The sequence below is a fragment of the Podospora pseudocomata genome (assembly GCF_035222375.1).
Source record: "Podospora pseudocomata strain CBS 415.72m chromosome 2 map unlocalized CBS415.72m_2, whole genome shotgun sequence".
NCBI lineage: Eukaryota > Fungi > Ascomycota > Sordariomycetes > Sordariales > Podosporaceae > Podospora > Podospora pseudocomata.
The window spans coordinates 1,778,712-1,796,358 of record NW_026946365.1 but is presented as its reverse complement, the minus strand read 5'-3'; the positions used below and the strand labels follow the sequence as shown (position 1 = coordinate 1,796,358).

General features: G+C 52.8%; 6 protein-coding genes across 6 annotated transcripts; 3 read left to right on the top strand and 3 right to left on the bottom strand.

Moving 5' to 3' along the window:
- Positions 1-28: 28 nt before the first annotated feature.
- Positions 29-1,075, bottom strand: QC762_204020 (uncharacterized protein; the record flags this gene model as incomplete). Its single annotated transcript, XM_062887294.1, has 1 exon — positions 29-1,075. One exon carries the CDS (start codon positions 1,073-1,075, stop codon positions 29-31), a length of 1,047 nt encoding a protein of 348 aa, XP_062747098.1.
- A 907-nt stretch (positions 1,076-1,982) lies between these two features.
- Positions 1,983-4,296, top strand: QC762_204010 (uncharacterized protein). The gene is made up of 3 exons (XM_062887293.1): positions 1,983-2,222; positions 2,291-3,272; positions 3,327-4,296. The coding sequence occupies exons 1-3, from the start codon at positions 2,100-2,102 to the stop codon at positions 4,160-4,162; spliced, it is 1,941 nt and encodes a 646-aa protein (XP_062747097.1). The 5' UTR covers positions 1,983-2,099; the 3' UTR covers positions 4,163-4,296.
- A 591-nt stretch (positions 4,297-4,887) lies between these two features.
- QC762_204000 (uncharacterized protein) lies at positions 4,888-5,736 on the top strand (the record flags this gene model as incomplete). Its single annotated transcript, XM_062887292.1, has 1 exon — positions 4,888-5,736. One exon carries the CDS (start codon positions 4,888-4,890, stop codon positions 5,734-5,736), a length of 849 nt encoding a protein of 282 aa, XP_062747096.1.
- Positions 5,737-6,127: 391 nt separating this feature from the next.
- On the bottom strand, positions 6,128-11,563 carry QC762_203990 (uncharacterized protein). Its single transcript, XM_062887291.1, has 2 exons — positions 7,460-11,563; positions 6,128-7,387 (listed from the first exon to the last, which is right to left on the bottom strand). The coding sequence occupies exons 1-2, from the start codon at positions 9,204-9,206 to the stop codon at positions 6,804-6,806; spliced, it is 2,331 nt and encodes a 776-aa protein (XP_062747095.1). The 5' UTR covers positions 9,207-11,563; the 3' UTR covers positions 6,128-6,803.
- ARE2_1 (Sterol O-acyltransferase 2 (Sterol-ester synthase 2)) lies at positions 10,438-14,123 on the top strand. The gene is made up of 3 exons (XM_062887290.1): positions 10,438-12,155; positions 12,228-13,752; positions 13,806-14,123. The coding sequence occupies exons 1-3, from the start codon at positions 11,992-11,994 to the stop codon at positions 13,830-13,832; spliced, it is 1,716 nt and encodes a 571-aa protein (XP_062747094.1). The 5' UTR covers positions 10,438-11,991; the 3' UTR covers positions 13,833-14,123.
- A 1,428-nt stretch (positions 14,124-15,551) lies between these two features.
- Positions 15,552-17,348, bottom strand: QC762_203970 (uncharacterized protein; the record flags this gene model as incomplete). Its single annotated transcript, XM_062887289.1, has 1 exon — positions 15,552-17,348. One exon carries the CDS (start codon positions 17,346-17,348, stop codon positions 15,552-15,554), a length of 1,797 nt encoding a protein of 598 aa, XP_062747093.1.
- Between the last annotated feature and the right edge of the window lie 299 nt (positions 17,349-17,647).

Sequence of the window (17,647 nt, the reverse complement as noted above, 5' to 3'; positions counted from 1 at the left end):
ATGCAACCAAAACACCTGCAACAAAGCCTCAAACCGCCTCCCAATCCATTGCATCCACCATAAAATCCCACTGTGTCTCCTCATTCCTAATCGCCGCCCCCCAATCCAGCATCGGCTCCCCATTCTCATCAGCCATGACCATATCACCGCTTCCCTCCCCACCGCTCATCATCACCGACTCAAAGCTCATGACATACTCCTCCGCCAATCGCCCCGCCTCCCCAAACCCACCCGAGATCGCCCTCAACATATTAGACAAATCATACGTCTCCAACGGCGCCGCTATCTTCTTCGTCATCTGCCATTCCCTCGGCTGTTGCTGACCTAGGAAGCCCCCGTCGTCAATCTCCTCCCCGGCTGTCTTCCACCTATTCCGAAGATCCTTCGCCCTCCCAAGTTGCTTCCTCACCTCTCCCTGTCCAAGGATCCCATGGAGGGGGTTGTGGGGTTTATCCAGGGCTTCGAGGACGTTGGCGTGATATCGGTGGTTGGATCTGTTGTTACCATCTCGGCCCCAGCGACTACCTGAAAGACCGAGTCTCTGGCCTTGACTCTGTTTCACCGGTGAAACGTCACGGCTGGATTCTGAGATGGTGTGCCGGTCAATGTCTACGCCAAAGACGGCGAGGAGATGAACTACCGCTCGCTCTATGAGCATGTAGTACTCGAAAAAGTCCAGTTTGAACATGAGCTCTCGTTCAGCTACTTGCTGGGGGTCCTGGCTGAGGCGGTGGGTGGCGAGTTGGTAGCCGCTGTCGAGGAATTGTGACTTCCATTGAAGGCGACGGAGGATCTTGCGGTAACGGGAGAGTTCTAGGGCCGCTCTGAGGGCGGTGGATTTGTGGGGGTTGGGGGTATGTGAGGATGGTGGTGGGTGGGAGCGGCTCTGAGGGGTGGGATATATGGGGTTGGCGATGATGTTGTTGTCAGAGAGGTAAATGGTGGTGGTAGTTGTGGATGAAGTGGGCGCAGGATTGACGGTTAGCGAGGTTGACCGGTAGTTGCTGGAGTGTACTGTTGGCGGCGTGGCTTTCCCTCTATTCCAAGGTGCATGGCGGGATTTGCCTAGCTCCATCGTGGATGGTGGTAAGTTAGTGATGAGTGAAGTCAAGCCGACACACCTCCTTGTTGAAGGTGGGTAGCACCAGCCACAAATACTGTGCGTAGTTTCTATATAAAAATGTTTGGAGAAGAGCAAGCCCTTACACCAGATGAAATCATAGAGACAAAAAAGAACCAATTGATTTGAGTCGGAAGTTTGTTTGCCATCTTCGAGCTTTCAGTGAAGTACACTAGAAGCGCCCACAGACGTCCGTGCTCCAATACGCTGCTGTTATCGATAAGGGTTGCACGGCCTGATGGCATGATATTCTCATATATAACCCTGAAGCCCCTTGAACAAATATCACCAAATGTTGAAAGAAGGGTTACAGACTTGACAGGTTGGTAATCATGCATGGTGCGAGCAAATGACAGTCAGGTCACTTATGAGCTGCTAGTAATCATGTCAGGACAAAGTGGGCGCATGTTTAATGTGCCTTTGTTGACTGACTTACACCGACGCAGCATGTTCAAACCACGGAGATCATTCTTTCAAACTGTATCTGCTTGCTAAGATTATCACGATGAGAATAGATCAGCTATCTTAGGCCATTTCACTCAAACTTGAAGAAATTCAGCTGCTCAGCACCAACCTTGCTTCAACTTGAAGTCGCCTGAAGTCATGAGAAGCGACTCGGTGTGTCGGTCCTGCCATGTGGGTCAGTCTATTGACCATAGTCGTACCTGCCGTAGAGGTTCTCAAGCGGATAATATCGCTATCATGGCCTAAGGCGGACTTTTAGCCCTCTGCTTGGGAAGGAGGGTTTCTGACACTTGCAAAATTCAAAGATGGTCGCTTCCTAAAGCGCCCGCCCCTTGACCAGTAGCAAAGAAAGCGTTCATTTACGGCCGACGGTGTGGGTCTTGTGAATCGACGATATCTTGAACCCAGAAAGCCTCGGCATACTTCTTGTCAGCATACTTATTCCTTCAATTTTGAGCTGCTAGGATAACAAGCACCTTCAGCACTGGCAACCAGCTGGTATTCAACAGACATCATGGACGACAACCCCAAGGTCGAGAATCCCACCACAGATTGCGATGTCCTCATCGTCGGTGGTGGTCCTGTTGGCATGGCATTGGCCTTGGAGTTGGTATTGCATCATGTGTCTTTTCGAATCGTGAGGATCTTTCTGTGCCGAACAATACTGCTTGCCCTGGAAATCCGTTCGGCTTACAAATAGGATAGGTCGACAAACTACACGCTCCCTCTCCCACGAGTCGTGCTCTGATTATTCAACCTCGAACACTCGAACTATTCAGTCGCTATGGCGCTGCCGAGGAGCTCATCCCTCGTGGACGTATTCTCCAGGGCATGGCCCTTTGCCTTGACGGCAAACCAGCAGGTGCCATTGCGCTCAACCAGTTCAAGGCCAGTGACACTAGATTCCCGCTACCACTTAACATCTCTCAAGCCGAAACGGAACGTTTTCTCCTCGAGTCGCTGTCTTCTCATGGTGTCAATATTGAACGCTCCCTTACCGCCACCAGCATTGTCCAGGATGACAAAGTCATCACCACAAAATTGCAAAGTCACGATGGAAAAGTGGAAGCTGTCCGCTCCAAGTACGTCATTGGCTGTGATGGTGCGCGCTCTGTTGTTCGCCAAGCAGGTGAAGGCATGGTTTGGGAAGGGTCGAGCTACCCGCAATCCTTTCTCCTCTGCGACGTCCAAATCAGGAACAACCTCCGCCGACAGGACCAAGGCTTATTGCAGATTTCCCGAGAGGGAATGTTTGCCATATTTCCTATTCGTCAAGACCTCTTCCGTATTGTGGTGTCAGGTCCGGCGGCCACGTTTGACCAACAGGGTGATACCAGTTCAGTGCCGACTCTCGAACATTTCCAGTCATTGTTCGACAAGTTCACCCCTCCAGGCTCAGGGACTTTGGAAGACCCGGTGTGGATCAGCAGGTTCCGACTACACCTCAAAGGTGTCAACAAATACCGCGACAGGAGAATCTTTGTTGCTGGTGATGCAGCTCATATCTCTTCCCCTGTCGGTGGAAAGGGCATGAACACCGGAATTCAGGATGCCATCAATCTGGGATGGAAACTAGCTTTTGTTTTACAGGGACAGGTTCAAGATCCAGACGCCTTCCTGGACACATACCACATCGAAAGACACCCCATTGGACAAGAGCTTTTGTCAAGTACGGATCGAATGTTCAGTATGTCATTATGAAATATGTTATTTGAACAAACGGCTAACCCAGTTTGAATAGCATTCATGACCAGCACCAATCGCTTTTTCATACCCATTCGCAACTTCGCAGTCAGGTACATTTTGCCATGGCTCACCCCCACAGATTGGTGGAATAGAGCGTTCTACAAATTTCTGTCCATGTTTGGTGTCACATATCGTGGAGTGAGCCCAATCGTTGGAACTGCCGCAGGTTTCGATGGTCGAATTCAGGGAGGGGACCGTCTGCCTGATGGAAAGCTCTGGCTGACATCGAGAAACACGGGAATTATTTCGACCACCGTACAGGCACTCTGCGTGGGCAGTTCCCACCATCTTTTGTTGTTCTCTGGAGAACATATCGAAGAACAGACCAATGCGTTGGAATATGCCAAAGAGAAGGTGTTGAGCGCGGTTTCTTTCAGGTTGGACGTGCACTTTATCTACCGAAAGGCCAAAGATGAACCTGCAATCGCCTTGAACGACTATTATATCTGGCCTTCAGAGTTGGTGGAGGAGACACTCCTTAAACGATTCGGCTTCTCTGAGCAGTCTCTGCCTGGGTATATGTTCGTTCGGCCGGATGGATATGTGGCTCATATTGGCCCTCTCTCTACACTGGACGAATTTCTCTCTTTCCTTCGCAAGCATTTTGTTGCCCCTGTGGAGGAGGCCGAATATGTTGCGGAGTATCATTCGACTTTTGAGGACGATTCGAGTGATGAGCTTGGCTTAGAGACTCGGAATGATTCGACCTTGGGAGCCTCGGAGTGGACTACTGACTGTGCCTCATCTACTCAGCTTAACTGGAGCACTGGGCATGATTCGACTTCTGAGCGCCACTTCACACCCTTGTCGTTTTCTTCTCCTTCGGCCTGAAATGGGCTTCACATTTGCGATTTTCAGATCTCGGCTTTAGAAGCCGTGGATAGATAGCTTTGTAATTATTAGCACAGTGTGTGCTTTGAAACCCTTATTGTTTCGTATTCTAGAACCTCTCTTCGTGTCCTCTTTTACGAAGCACTGGCATTTCCGTACTCGTTCACTTACACATGTGTGCAATGAAGATACGTGAATCAAGTGAGGATAGTTCGGTGATTTCAGGGGATGATGTATACCCAGCCCTAACCCTGAGTAATCTCTTGATAAGACAGGCAGAATCCCGCCGAAACAATGCTCCAATATCGATCATGTCCGGTTTGAGGCCCAAACTGCAACCCACACTTGCATGAGCTCAGCATTAAGGCGGGGCTGACGAGCATAATCCTGGCACAGCCAGCAGGCATTCCGACGTTACTCAGACATGCTTTTTGGACCGGCATCACGACTTGGGAATGAAGTGAGATTTGCAAACGAGATTCTCAAACTAGGTTCAAAGATTGTGAGAGAGTGAGTTTTCAAAGCGTGTAGCGTTTGCAATACCTCAACACACAACTTCGATCCCAAGCTTCACACAGCAAGTGAGGATCACGTCTTTGTCACTCCTCACGATTCATAACATCCGACTTTGGGCTGTGCAATTTTGAAGAGGTCTAGGGAACGACATCCGGTGGGAACCATCAAACTTTGACTCTTTGGTTTTATCAAGAAAGAAAGGAAAAAAGATGTTCCCCGACAACCCCTCCCTAATCCAAACCGGCCCCTCCTCCCCGTCGTCCTCCCTCTGGTCCAAACCCCCCACCCCCCTGGTGCTAATCCACGACGGAGGCGGCACGATATTCTCCTACTACTGCCTCAACGAGCTCGACCGCCCCCTCCACGGCATCTCCAACCCCCATTACGATTCCGGCGAGCCGTTCCCCGGCGGGATTCCCGAGATGGCCAGCCTCTACATCGAATACATCAAGTCTGTCGTCCCGAGGGGGAACCTGATCATCGGTGGTTGGTCACTGGGAGGGCTCTTGTCGCTGGAGGTGGCGTCTCAGCTGGCAAAGGAGGAGGGGGATGGTAGCCGGTTGAATCTGCTGGGGATAGTCATGATTGACTCTGTCTGTCCTTTGGCTTGGAGGAGAGGGGGGAGTGAGGGGTTTTTGAAGATCATCCGGAATGGGGCGGCCTGGGGGCCTCATACGAAGGAGGAGACGAAGAGGAAGGTGACGAGGTGTTTTTCTGAGAGCTCGAGGATGGTGGGGGAGTGGGAGTTGCCTTCTTGGGAGGGAAGGAAACCACCACCGGTTATACTTCTCAGGGCAAAGGACAAGGTGCCTGTTCCTGGGGAGGTGGAGGGGACGGTCAGCAGGGTTGATGTTTGTCGGGAGGATAAGCACTTGGGTTGGGATAGGTATAGAAAGGGTTTGATCACCAAGGTGGTGGATATACCGGGTCATCACTTTAACATCTTTAGTGAGATGGAGAATGTGGATGTGGTGACGGAGGAGATTGGGAGGGCGTGTGGGGAGTTGGAGGGGTGGCACATGAGGAGGTTTGTTAGTTGGGGGGAGGAGAAGAGGTGAAAAGGGTATGGAGGGAGGTAGAGAAGGTAGATGTAAAGAGGAGAAGGGTCAGATATATGCGACTGGGGTAAAGGCTTTTCTTTCTGGGGGGTGGTTGTACGCGCATGCGTGTTGGAAGAAAGTGGGAATCCACACCACATCTGGGTTGGATGCCACACACGAGACTGGATTATGGATAAACAGGAGGAGGTATAGACTTGAGCGTAGAGATATATTGGCGTCCTTAGATCGTTGACAGTGATATAGAACAAGTAATCACCTAAAGCACTCTGAGCAACCCATTCGTGTTTTATGTTGGGATTTATACCTGTGTTCATTTCAAGAACGTCATTTTTCTGCATACATCAACGAATCATATACGCCATGGTACGGTTCACTTGATTCAAGATGGGTTCGACTTTTATTTTTTCCATCTTTTATTGGAGCTCTATGATTGTACAGTGTTTTTCTTCAAACTCTGTTGCTTCCAGCTAACAAACAGCGGCAGCTTGTGAGCCTTCTTCAGACAAGAATATATAAATGTAGCTAAACTCTACCAAGCCCAGCGCCATGAATCGCTCAGGATAACCAATCCAAGATCTATATCAAGATCTGTTTTGTCCCCCTTGTTTCCCGACAATACCCAAAAACTCCAATAACTGTGCTGTCAGTGCATCATACAGCGGAAAAACCACACATAATTCGTCTTTCAATTTTGTTCTCTTTTAAAACATGGTTTTCCTCCAACGCTGGAAGAAAAGAACAGAAGCAAAAAAAAGCAAACACCGACGTCGTGGAATTATCCCACAACAAACTGTAAACACCCCAAGAATCTCAGAAAGGAGTGACCCCCCTCTTCAGCATCTGCCCTCCAAGAAGCCTTTGTTACGTCTTCCCATTGACCGCATGTGATTCCCTGGCTTTCATTACTCGGTTCCCATGCCAATCCTATACCTCCATACCGCATTTCCCTTTCCCTCTTCCCTACCTAACCGCTTGAGAGGTCAAGAGGAGTTTCATGCCTCGTGCCGGCCGGGTGCGGATAACGCCCACCCAGCCTGGACCGTCCATCATAGTATAGTACGCTGTTAAACTTCCTCACCTTCCTCTTCCTCTCTAAACTTGATGCCGTCAGGGACCTGGATGGCATCAGACACCCATTTGGTTTCGGCCACCTTGGCCACAGACCAACGGCTCTTTGCGCGTTTGAGAAGTCCTTCTACAACCTCCATGGCGCCGGTCAAGCCCTTGGCATCAAACTTGGCAAGGTCCGCTTCGTGGTCCCCTTCTCCATCCTCACCGTCCTTGACCCCGTACTCGATCCACCGCCATTCTATGCGGGCGATACGGTGACTAGTGCGACTCCGCATCCGCAATTGCATGGCATAATCGCCAGCACCGGGGTGGGGGTCAAAAGGTAACCTGCCTTCCAACAACGCGTAGAGAAGCACGCCCAGTGACCACGCATCGGTGGCGCGGCCGTCGTAGGGCTGGCCCATTATTACTTCAGGCGCAGCGTAATCATCTGAGCCGCATCTTGTTGTGAGCATCTCGTCATCCTCGACTTGTCGGGAGAGGCCGAGGTCGCTAAGCGTGATGACGGGATATGGGTACGCCGCCCAGTTCACGTCTTTCACGCATAGTTCCTCCGGCGTGAGATTGACCAGGACGTCTAACACCGAAGTCAGATTTACATGATGCAATCAAAAGGTACGAGGATGTGGAGGCAGGGGGAAGCACTCACTCTCGAGTTTTATATCTCTATGGACAATCTTCTTGCCGTGAAGATAGCTGACAGCGCCTATCAACTCGGCGAACATGCGGCTCAAGAGCGGAGGGCTGAGTAGGTCCCGATGTTTACTGGCAACATCGAAGAGGTCACCGCCGGGATAATAGCTGAGGACAAGGATCGCCCGCGACGATTCGATGCTCCAGGCCTTGAGGTTCACCAGAGATGGGTGCCGGATGCACTTCATAACCTCTAGTTCACGTTTGAGACTCATCTCGATTCGTTCTTCTGAGGCGCCGCCTAGAGCCCCATGCTCGCAGATCTTGACCGCAACGAGCGATCGCCGCTCGTGCTGTGCCGATAGATCTGGCGTGACGGGGACGGTGCTAGGGGAGATGTCCTCGTCGTCCGAGGCAGGTGATGTCTGGCTCGTCGCAAGCATGACCCGACTGAAAGTACCCTGGCCCAGCTGCCCAATAGCCCTCCACCGACGTCGTTTCGAGTCATGCCTACCAAAGGCTTCAAAGTATTCTGGTGGAGGGTGCTTCCTGGTGCTGGTGAGGGAGGCCGTCGAGCTCTTGGACGAGGAGCATGATTCTGTGGCACTGAGTGAGGACTCGCTCGGAGGTGGAGTGGGTGGCTTTTCGATGGGCGTCAAACCTCGTGCTTCGGATAGGTTACGCTCCCGCCGCATATGTGGTTCGGAAAGGCTCGCATGGTCAGCTTTCACGCGCGATCCAGAAACTGTCGACATCCGCTTAGGTATCAACATTGGATCTGGCTTGTAATCGCTGATACTCCTGTTCCTGGTATGTGATTTGGGTTTCGCAAGGTATCCAGGCCTTTCGGCCACTGCATTCTCGGCCAATATCCCCGCCGCATGCTGTGATGAGAGCGCCGCATACCCGCGGAACTTTACATTTGTCGGGGTGGTTGCTGTCTTGGGGTCTTCTGGAATCGCTTCTGGGAGACCATCGTCGACTGGTGACCGCAAGGCCGAGGCTTCGCTGGCATGGCGCTTCCATGGTCCCGGAGAATGTGTCGAGAGCAGAGGGGAAGGCAAGGGAGTAACGTCGCCCATCGCGGCAATGACAGGACTCGCCACGGTCGAGCTCGCAGCCGAGGCTGAACCAATGGCACCGGACAGGCTGCCGGCCTTGAAGCTGGGCGTTCTCGTGATCGAGCGTAGGGAAGAGGCCGAAGGAACGCGCCTCAAGGAGAGTTTCGGCGAGGGCTTCGGGTTCCTTGCTGGCGCCGTGAAGCCGTGGTGGGAGTTCGAATGCGGGGGAGAGCCGGGGCGAAGTTCGGTTTGCAGCCGCAGGGCGTTGCTGCCGAGGTGGGCCGGTCGTTGGGAGGAAAAGCTGTGACTCGGGGGGGCGAACGGGTCCTGAGTCGAGGAGGACGGAGAACGAGCAGCGGACCGGGCCGGCAGCGGAGGGGGAGGCGACGGGGCTGTAGTGTGGGCGTGGAATTGCACAGGACTCAGAGAAAACCGAGGGACTGAACCAGAGGTCAGCGTTACACCTGCTGCTGTCTCTGTGTAAGGGGAGGCCGAATCAGGCGCGGGTTTGGGTTGCGCAGAGGTAGTAGGGGCGAAGAAATCGTGTTGCTCTCGGCCTCTGGCGGCAGCTATGGAAGCCGCAGGCTCGTAGGGGCGGCCATGATGGGGATCGGTGTCGTCACGTCTGTCGGAGGATACGAGCACCGACGGAGCAGATTGGGGGAGGTTTATGGGATCTGGATGGGGTGGCCGCGAAGCCATGGCTGCGCTTGCTTCGGGTCAGAAGTCAGCGCAACTTCGGCCGACGCAGCGGGATGTTGGGGACCGTGGGACCCTCCCCAGACTCTCACACTCACACTTTCGCAGTCGCTTTCGCGGAGCGTGACACCGTCCAGGGCAACCTTTTAGTGGGCACACTCAGCACACCCAGACTGGGGTGTGGGCGGCTGGGTGGGGCCCGGGGTGTTCTGCGGCTTCTGCTTGGCTTCTCCCGGACGCCCAATCCGCCAAGGGTGCCTCAAGGGTGCCTGCACCGGGACCTGCGACCTGCACTGGACAAACAGAGGGACCTGACCTGGACGACGAGGGAGGGAGACGGCGAGGCACGGCGAGGCGAGGCGATGCGATGCGATGTACTGCTACTCCTGCTGCTGCTTGCTGCTTGTTGCGCGTGGTCGTGGGCCGACTGGTCGACTGGGTCTCAGAAAGCCACTCAGAGATAGGCGTTGCTGCAGTTGTGGCCCAGTGGGAGAGTGGGAGAGTGGTGGTGGTTCGACGAGAACTGCTGATAACCGTCCAAGGTTTGCTTGGTGTCGGGAAGAAATCGATTGATAACGGGTTCTCGTCCGGACTCCCGGACCAAAAGTCCTCCTTTTTTTTTCAAGAGCACTCTTGTTGTGCGCGTTGGGAGAAAAGGCGCTGCGCAGGGCGTGCGCAAGCCTTGCGCTTGTGACCTGTTTGTATGCCCGTCTGGCGTGGAGAGAAAGTCTGGTCGTGATCTCAAACTCCACTTGTAATCTTTAGTACCTTGGTTGGTGACGATGCGGGTTGCGACCTTGCCTGGCCGGGCAGCTGGTCCCGGTTGTCAATTTCGTTTTTTGATTTTTTTGAGGGTTAGGTTGAAGGTGAGGTTGACGGGGATCGGGGTCGAGACTCTCGAGGTAACGTTGAATTTCGGAAGAAATCCAGCGCCTTTATGATAGTGCTAGTTATTTGAACCCATGACACTCACAATCAGGGGCACGGGTCGGAGGCGAGGTCCATTTGGCGATGAATGGGCCCGCCACTCAGCAAATCGCCCAAAACGCTTTGGGGGATTCTATCTTGTGTGACCGTCTCAAGACAGGAAGGAGATCGAACCGTCTCACCAAGTGCAGTTCATCAGTGGACCGCGGCCATGTGGGCGGTCAACATCATGGGACCCTGACAAGTCGGATGAGACAAAGAACAGAAGTCCCGTTGATATCCTTCAAGGCCATTCTTCCATCTTGATCAAAGATATCGCCAAGACGCTTGACGCAAGAAAGAAACCGGCCGTCATGGTGCTGTAATTAGGAATGTTCTTAGAAGGCGGCTGACAAAAATATCTTTCTCGTTGCATCGCTTCCCTGATGAGGCTTTCATCCTATCTCTGACTCCCGAGATACCAGCTCTGTCTTCGGCTGATACCCTGTCCTTTTCCTTACCAGATGTTGACTGCAGTGTAAGCAGCTTATCTCTGCTATGGTGCAAAGATAACAAGCAACAAAAAGCCAGTTGTGTTCAGACAACCGCCCCACGAGATATCGATCTGAAGATTGGCCGTGGTGTATCGAAAAAGATAGAGGGGAGATGGTGGGGGAGGGATGACCAAGAGCCCAACCCCTCGTCTGACTTTGCCCCGCAACACCACGATGGTCAATTCTGGATATTTATTGGTCCCCCAGTCTCACACAGAGTCGGACGAACAGAAAGGATCTCCATGTCGCTCGGTATCATAGCCCAACCTGTGAGCCCATCCACTCACTTCTGCGGCACATATGATGCCGGCGAGAAATTCCGGTGCAATGGGGAGTGTCGCCAACAAGGACACAGCCTCAGTGCCCTGTGTTTTGAGTTCCGAAGCAACATCTCACGCATAAGGCTTTCCCCAAAATGGTGTAACTCGGTTCAACATTCCATGATTGCCGGCTTTTCTTTATTTGAACCTGCCATCGGGAGCTGCTTCTGCTTGTTTGACGTAACTGGGGCCTCATGGTGGTGCCGTAGATCCGGGCGAGCCGGGTGTCCGTTGACGTTTTTGTCTTGGATAGCACAGAATAGGCAAACCCAATTGCTTTGTGGCTTTTTTGGGGTTCGACTAGGCAGAAAGCCTCTGTCGCCCGTATCTTTTTTCTCTATCCATCTGGTCCATACTTGTCTGTAATAATCGAGAGAAGCGGCTCGTCCCGCGCAGCCCAGGGGCCATGATAAAGCGCCATAACGCCCGATCAGCGTCAGCCTCTCAAGGCATCTCGAGGAAACACATATTGGGGCGCGTCAACGCCGTGGCTCAGATCTGACCCACGTCTTCCGAAGCAGCACCGCATTTGGGATTTTGGGACTTTGCGAGGCGGCGATTCGAAGTGTACCGGAAAGAGAGAATCAAAGACTCTAACGGATGTCTTGGAATGTCATGGACCCCTGCTAGTCACGTGTCAGTGACGTAGTGTTCTTGAAGCTGACGCCAGCCGAGCAATCCGAGACTGTTGGTCGCAAAGTGGAAGGTCACTCTAATTATTCTCGAGGCCAATTGTACGCGTATCACCGGTTGCTAAAACGGAGTTTGCGAGTTGGACATGGCTCATGATACCTTCATTTCTTGTTTTCCTCCGTTGGTAGGGTCAGGGTGACAAGCATCGAATGCCTATTGTTCCCTGTTCTTTTGATACCGTCACCACAAGCGCGTTTCCCTGAAGCTTTTGTGGAAACTTTAATTTGAGGACCCGAACCGCACTCGAACCTTTGGATCTACACGTGCCGTCCTAGTTTTTGCTCGTATCGTGCTACTTACGGTTCGTATCTAGCAATGTCGTCCACCACGTCGGCCGATGTCTCGGAAGGTCCCGATCGCATCTTGCGCCCGCGCCCTAGGAAACCAGTCCATACCCAGCTCTCCCACATCAGTAACCTTTCCGAGCCAAACGGCGCTCTTGATCCAAATACCAATGGTCACGCCACGGCTACCACTAGGTGAGTCAATTCGAATGCCAGAGCTGCGATAGCTGTGTGGCAACTGGCTAACCACAGCGTCTCTCCTCATAGCGGCCGATCAACACCAGTACCCCCAGATGCTCCTCAGTCCGTCAAGGCGCTCTCTTCCGCCCGTAAGCAGGTTCGCGCAGAGCACCGCCGACGTCTCTTCCCCACCATTGAGTTCGCCAGTCGAGTTTCCCACTTCGATCCCAACAGCGACTACCGCGACTTCCATGGCTTCTTCAACCTCTTCTGGATCGGCCTGGCCATCATGGCCGTCACCACCATGTTGCGCAATGTAAAGGACACCGGATACCCAATGCGCGTTCAAATATGGAGCCTTTTTACTGTCAAGCTCTGGCATCTCGCCATCGCTGATTTTCTCATGGTCGCCAGCACAGCAGTCGCCCTCCCCTTACAAAAGCTCTTCCGCGATGCGCCCGCCGGCAGCTCCCTGACCTGGGCCAAAGGCGGAACAGCCATCATGAGCATATATCAAGTCCTGTGGCTGGCGCTCTGGATCGCCGTGCCCTTTCTGTTCGGTTGGACCTGGACAGCCCAAGTCTTCCTGATCCTCCACACCATGGTCATGCTCATGAAGATGCACTCCTACGCCTTCTACAACGGTCATCTCTCCGAAGCCGAAAAACGTCTCCGCGACCTCGACGACCCATCCACAGCCTCCCGCGCCCCAGCCTACCTCTACCCAACCCCCGAAAACCCCATGGGCACCGTTGCCACCAGCCCGCGAAGCGCAAACGGCAGCGCCCAACAGCACCAACTCCTCGAAAAAGACGACCACCACGAATCCAGCGAGGAATCCGACGAGCTAGCCCAGCTTCGCGAAGTCTTGGCCAGGGAGCTCACCAGCCCGATAGGCAACATCACCTACCCATCCAACCTCACCTGGTGGAACTACCTCGACTTCTTGTGCTGCCCAACCCTCTGCTACGAGATCGAATACCCCCGCACGGAGAAGATCGACTGGCAGAACCTCCTCAGCAAAATCGCTGCCACGTTTGGGTGCATCTTCTTACTGACGATCATTTCAGAGGAGTTCATCCTCCCCGCCTTGACGGACGCCTCTTTACGGCTTAACGACACTGTTGCCCCCCCTTCGCCAAGCGAAATCCTCCTCATCCTGTCCGAGACCATCTCCTGGCTACTTTTTCCCTTCATGCTCACCTTTTTGCTCGTGTTTCTGGTCATTTTCGAGTATGTCCTTGGGGCGTTTGCGGAAATTACGCATTTTGCGGACAGGCATTTTTATAGTGACTGGTGGAATAGCACGGACTGGATGGAGTTCTCGAGGGAGTGGAACGTGCCTGTTTATTCGTTCCTCAGGAGACACGTCTACAGCGCGAGCAGGCCGTATATTGGCAAGGGGAACGCGACGGTGATTACGTTCTTGATCAGCGCGGTGGGCCACGAGATTGTGATGGGGTGTATCACCAAGAAGCTGAGGGGCTATGGGTTTGTGTGTCAGATGATGCAGTTGCCGCTTGTGGTGCTGCAGAGGACGAGGTGGGTGAGGGGGAGGGAGACGTTTAATAATGTTTGCTTTTGGTGTAGCATGATTTTAGGGTTGAGTCTGGTAAGTCCTATTCTGAGAAGGAGGAGAGAGGGCGGCGCTAATATGGGTGGTAGATTTGCTCGCTCTATGTGCTGGTATGATACCGAAACACTTATAACCGTTTGGACCGACTAAAGCGAAGAAACCAAGACGGGCCTTGGATAGGGCGTTTGTAGCGATAAGAGAGTAGGAGAACAGGGGGCATATAAACATAGAGAGGAGGGAAAGTGTTTGCTCACCTGCCCACCTTGAAGATAATAACAATCATCCTACCTGGCATCTACTGTCAGTTACATGTACACTACTACACTACACAATAACAATACCCATCTGTTTTTTTTGGCGAGCGGCCATCGGATATTATTCAGTCATATAAAGTCTCAGGTTCGTTCTTGTTATTTCATCAACTAGCTTGCTGCTTGCAAATTGTCATAAGAGTCATGAAAAAATGAAAAAGAAGAAGAAAAAAGGGTCCCAAAAAGATTCTTTCCTCCCAGCATCCCGTTTCCTCAACGAGACATGGTCAATTTCCAAGTGCAAGTCTTGGTAGTTGACCAAATACCATATAAAAACCCTCTCCTCCAAAGGAAGAGGTTGCGTGTCACCACCACCAACACGCCCGCCATAGCCACACTCGCCCAGCCAGCAAGCTCCCACTACCACCAACACCTTTAACCCCATCAACCTAATCCAACCCAAGCTCCTTCCCCAAATACCTCAGCCACCCCCCATGCTCCCCTACTCCCAACTCAGCCCCCATCCCATCATCCGACCAATTCACACACATGCCGTTCTTGTAGATTCGTAAAACGTTGCCCAGAATTGACGGTAACTGCGAATGCGAATTTGATGATGATGCGTGACAGCGCCTGTTGTTGATTTGTTTGTGTGTGTGTGTGTAAGTGCATGCGTGTTTGCGTTGCGTTTTTGTTGTCAGAAACAAAAAGGCTCGCAGCGTTTGGTATGTCATAGATACATGATGATGAAGAAAAGGAAAAAAAATGTCATCAAAAAAAAGGAAAAAGGAAAAAAAAGCCCAACCCACACCCAACCGCTTTGCTCGCTCGTCAATGCTTCGTCTCGTCATCATATCCCAACTCCATTCATGCCTCGGTGGGTAGCCAGCCAGCCCAGCCAGTAAGTCATGCGGCGGTTCATCAGTGTCAGCTAGAGCCTGTTTTCAAGACCCTAGCGACGCGGGTTGTTGACGTGACCCCAGACTTCAACTTGACTGACTGACTGACCCTTCGCCTCATGCAATGCCATATCCAAAATTCCCTTCCCATTCCTCCCAGTGGTGGTCTCCATCATTCTCTCCCCTCGCATGAATTCCATTTCCTCATCATCCCATAACCAATCTATTCATAACTTGATGGAATAGAGGAAAATTGTGAAAGAAATAGAGAAAAACACATGAGCTGGCTTCGTTACTGCTTCTTTTTCTTTTCCTTCATGAAATATTTCGTCCATGTCAAAAGATATCCAAAAAGAGTAGATATGAAAACCATCAGAGGAAAATAGATCCGAGTCCACATCCATAGCCCAAGTTGAAATCCTATGCCCAAAACTCCTGCCCCAAAAAAGAAAAAAAAAAACTACCTTTGCAAATGCTCAATGCTCGCATAAGAGCAAAAATGTTAGGTCCCGTCGCTCATTAAGAATTAGAAATGGTTTGCCGAGAGTACATCAGGGAGAGGCACAGAGAGGTAGTCGAGGCAGTCTTAGCCAGCTGTCGAATGGTTCGATGGTGGCATTTGATGCCAGCTCGACTCCCTGCACGGCGATGGCAACAAAGCGACGACCGGTCCGCGGCATTACTTTCATGATGCCACAGCAGCACCGTACGGGTCAGCTTGTGTGTAGGTGTATTCCGCGTACTTGATGTCATTCAAGCCATACGACTTGCCCTCTTTGACCTTGAAAGCCGTCTGGGCATACGCGGCCGAAGGAGAATGAGGACTCCATCCATCGTCTGCGTACCTCCGAGAGGTGGGAGACTCGCCGTACCCGTAACTCATCTTCGAGGTCTTGCCGCCCTCAACCTTGTAGTGGATGGCTTCGGGAGATCTGTTACGGCGGCGGCGATGTCTGCGCTCTCGATCTTCGTCTGATTCGTAATAATCGTCATACGGGTCTGATCGGCCAGCAGCAACACCAGGAGCCCAAGTCGTGCTGCGCATAAGAGAAGGAATAGGAACAATCCGCTCTCCGCGTGCTGCGCTGCGCTCGTAATCATGTGGCGTCGTGTTGGTCCGGCTGACGCGAGGAGGGGACTCGGCAGAAACAGGAGGAGTGGTGTACGATTTGGTAAGATTAGGAATCGGACGAGACTTGGCAGGAGAAGCATCAAGATCGTACTTCAGCTTCTCCTTGGATTTGGAAGCCTCATGTGAAGGACGGCGAGCTGCACGCCTGGCGGCCCGCATGATCGACTCCTCTTCTGGGTCTGCGGGAGGTGGTGTGGGCGCGACAGGAATCTCGAGAATATGATCAGGAGGCGTCTGCGACTTCCAGAAAGCGGTCTCCTTGGGAGCAGAACCACCGGCACGGGCAATGTAGCTGGCAGCCTCTGCAAAGTGGTCGATGTGTTTCCTCTCGGGGACCTCCATCGCCGCAGCATGAGGAGACTTGGCCCGGCGTGAGCTTGACTTGTCCCGCTCACGTTCGCGCTCACGATCACGCTCACGTTCCCTCTCCCGTTCCCGCTCGCGAAGAATCGGGTCATCGTACTTCTTGCTGCTCGATGAAGACTTCTTCTTATCCGACCGAGACGTCATGTAGATCTCGTCTTCCGCCCAAGGTTGCTCGGCAAACTCGGGGTACGTTTCTACGTAAGGCTTGTGTCGGCGAGTCTTTTCCTCGGCATCACGGCGACGCTCCTTCTCCCGCTCCTTCTCAAGACGCTCAATTCTCTTCTTCTCAGCCCTACGGGCCTCCCTCTCCTTCTCACGCTCCCTTTCTCTTTCCTTTTCCTGACGCTCCAGCTCCTTCTCACGTTCCTTGGCGATCAACCTCTCCTTTTTCCTCTCCTCCTCCTTCTCCTTGAATCGACGGAGCTCTTCCTTCTCTCTCCTCTTGATGTCTTCCAGCTTCTCGTCATCACGCTTTGATGGCTTCTCATAGCTGGCAGTGCGACGGGCAGTCTTCTCACCGTCCTCATAGATGGCGTAAGTACGAGATGCAGGAACCTCCTCGTGCGACCGGGTGTGGGGTGACGCATAATGGGTGTACACCTTCCCGGTCGAGGGAGACGAAGTACTGTGGCTCTTGTACTTTGATGGTGGTTCGGCAGTGCGAATATCGTAGTACCTAGTGGATGTTGTGCGGGGAACAGACGTATTCGCAGCGTTCTTCATGGCGGCCTGGGCCTTTGCCTTGAGCTCAGCGAGCTTGAGCTGCTCCTCATACTTGGAAAGCTCGACATCATTGCTGAGCAGCTCCCAGGCTTGTTGTACCTTTGTGAATTCCTCCTGCTTCAGAGCCTTAAGCTCGGGGTCTTGGACCTTGTCAGGGTGGCACTTGAGCACAAGCTTCTTGTAAGCAGATCGAATCTCAGACTTGTCTGCAGTCTTCTCGACACCGAGAGTCTTCCATGGATCCGCGGGGAGGGTGCTCATGATGAACTGCGAGGGGTATGGTTGAGAGAGCCGCTTGTTTCCGTCAAGGAGAAGCAGCTGCTGGGGAGCTTCACTTTGGTGAGATGGGTGAGTGTTCGGATGATGACGATGGGGGTCGACGAAAGGAGCGCGGTGCAGAGGCAGCAGTCGGCTGGTCGACACGGGGCGGCTATTGCATCGGAGGCGTCAGGACTCGGCTCCGGGTCGAAGGAGCGTGGGTGGTGAGTTATACAGGGAGGCGAATGCGGCGACGAGGAATGGAATCACGCTTCCGAGGCGGATTGATTGATGGGTAGGGC

Excerpts from the sequence above, each read along its gene's own strand:
- QC762_204010 (XM_062887293.1), top strand. The coding sequence starts at position 2,100 with ATGGACGACAACCCCAAGGTCGAGAATCCCACCACAGATTGCGATGTC. Across the intron at positions 2,223-2,290 it reads ATCATGTGTCTTTTCGAATC|GTCGACAAACTACACGCTCC; the intron begins GTGAGGATCTTT and ends CAAATAGGATAG. Across the intron at positions 3,273-3,326 it reads AAGTACGGATCGAATGTTCA|CATTCATGACCAGCACCAAT; the intron begins GTATGTCATTAT and ends CAGTTTGAATAG.
- ARE2_1 (XM_062887290.1), top strand. The coding sequence starts at position 11,992 with ATGTCGTCCACCACGTCGGCCGATGTCTCGGAAGGTCCCGATCGCATC. Across the intron at positions 12,156-12,227 it reads CACGCCACGGCTACCACTAG|CGGCCGATCAACACCAGTAC; the intron begins GTGAGTCAATTC and ends CTCTCCTCATAG. Across the intron at positions 13,753-13,805 it reads TGATTTTAGGGTTGAGTCTG|ATTTGCTCGCTCTATGTGCT; the intron begins GTAAGTCCTATT and ends TATGGGTGGTAG.
- QC762_203990 (XM_062887291.1), bottom strand. The coding sequence starts at position 9,206 with ATGGCTTCGCGGCCACCCCATCCAGATCCCATAAACCTCCCCCAATCT. Across the intron at positions 7,388-7,459 it reads TAGAGATATAAAACTCGAGA|ACGTCCTGGTCAATCTCACG; the intron begins GTGAGTGCTTCC and ends CTTCGGTGTTAG.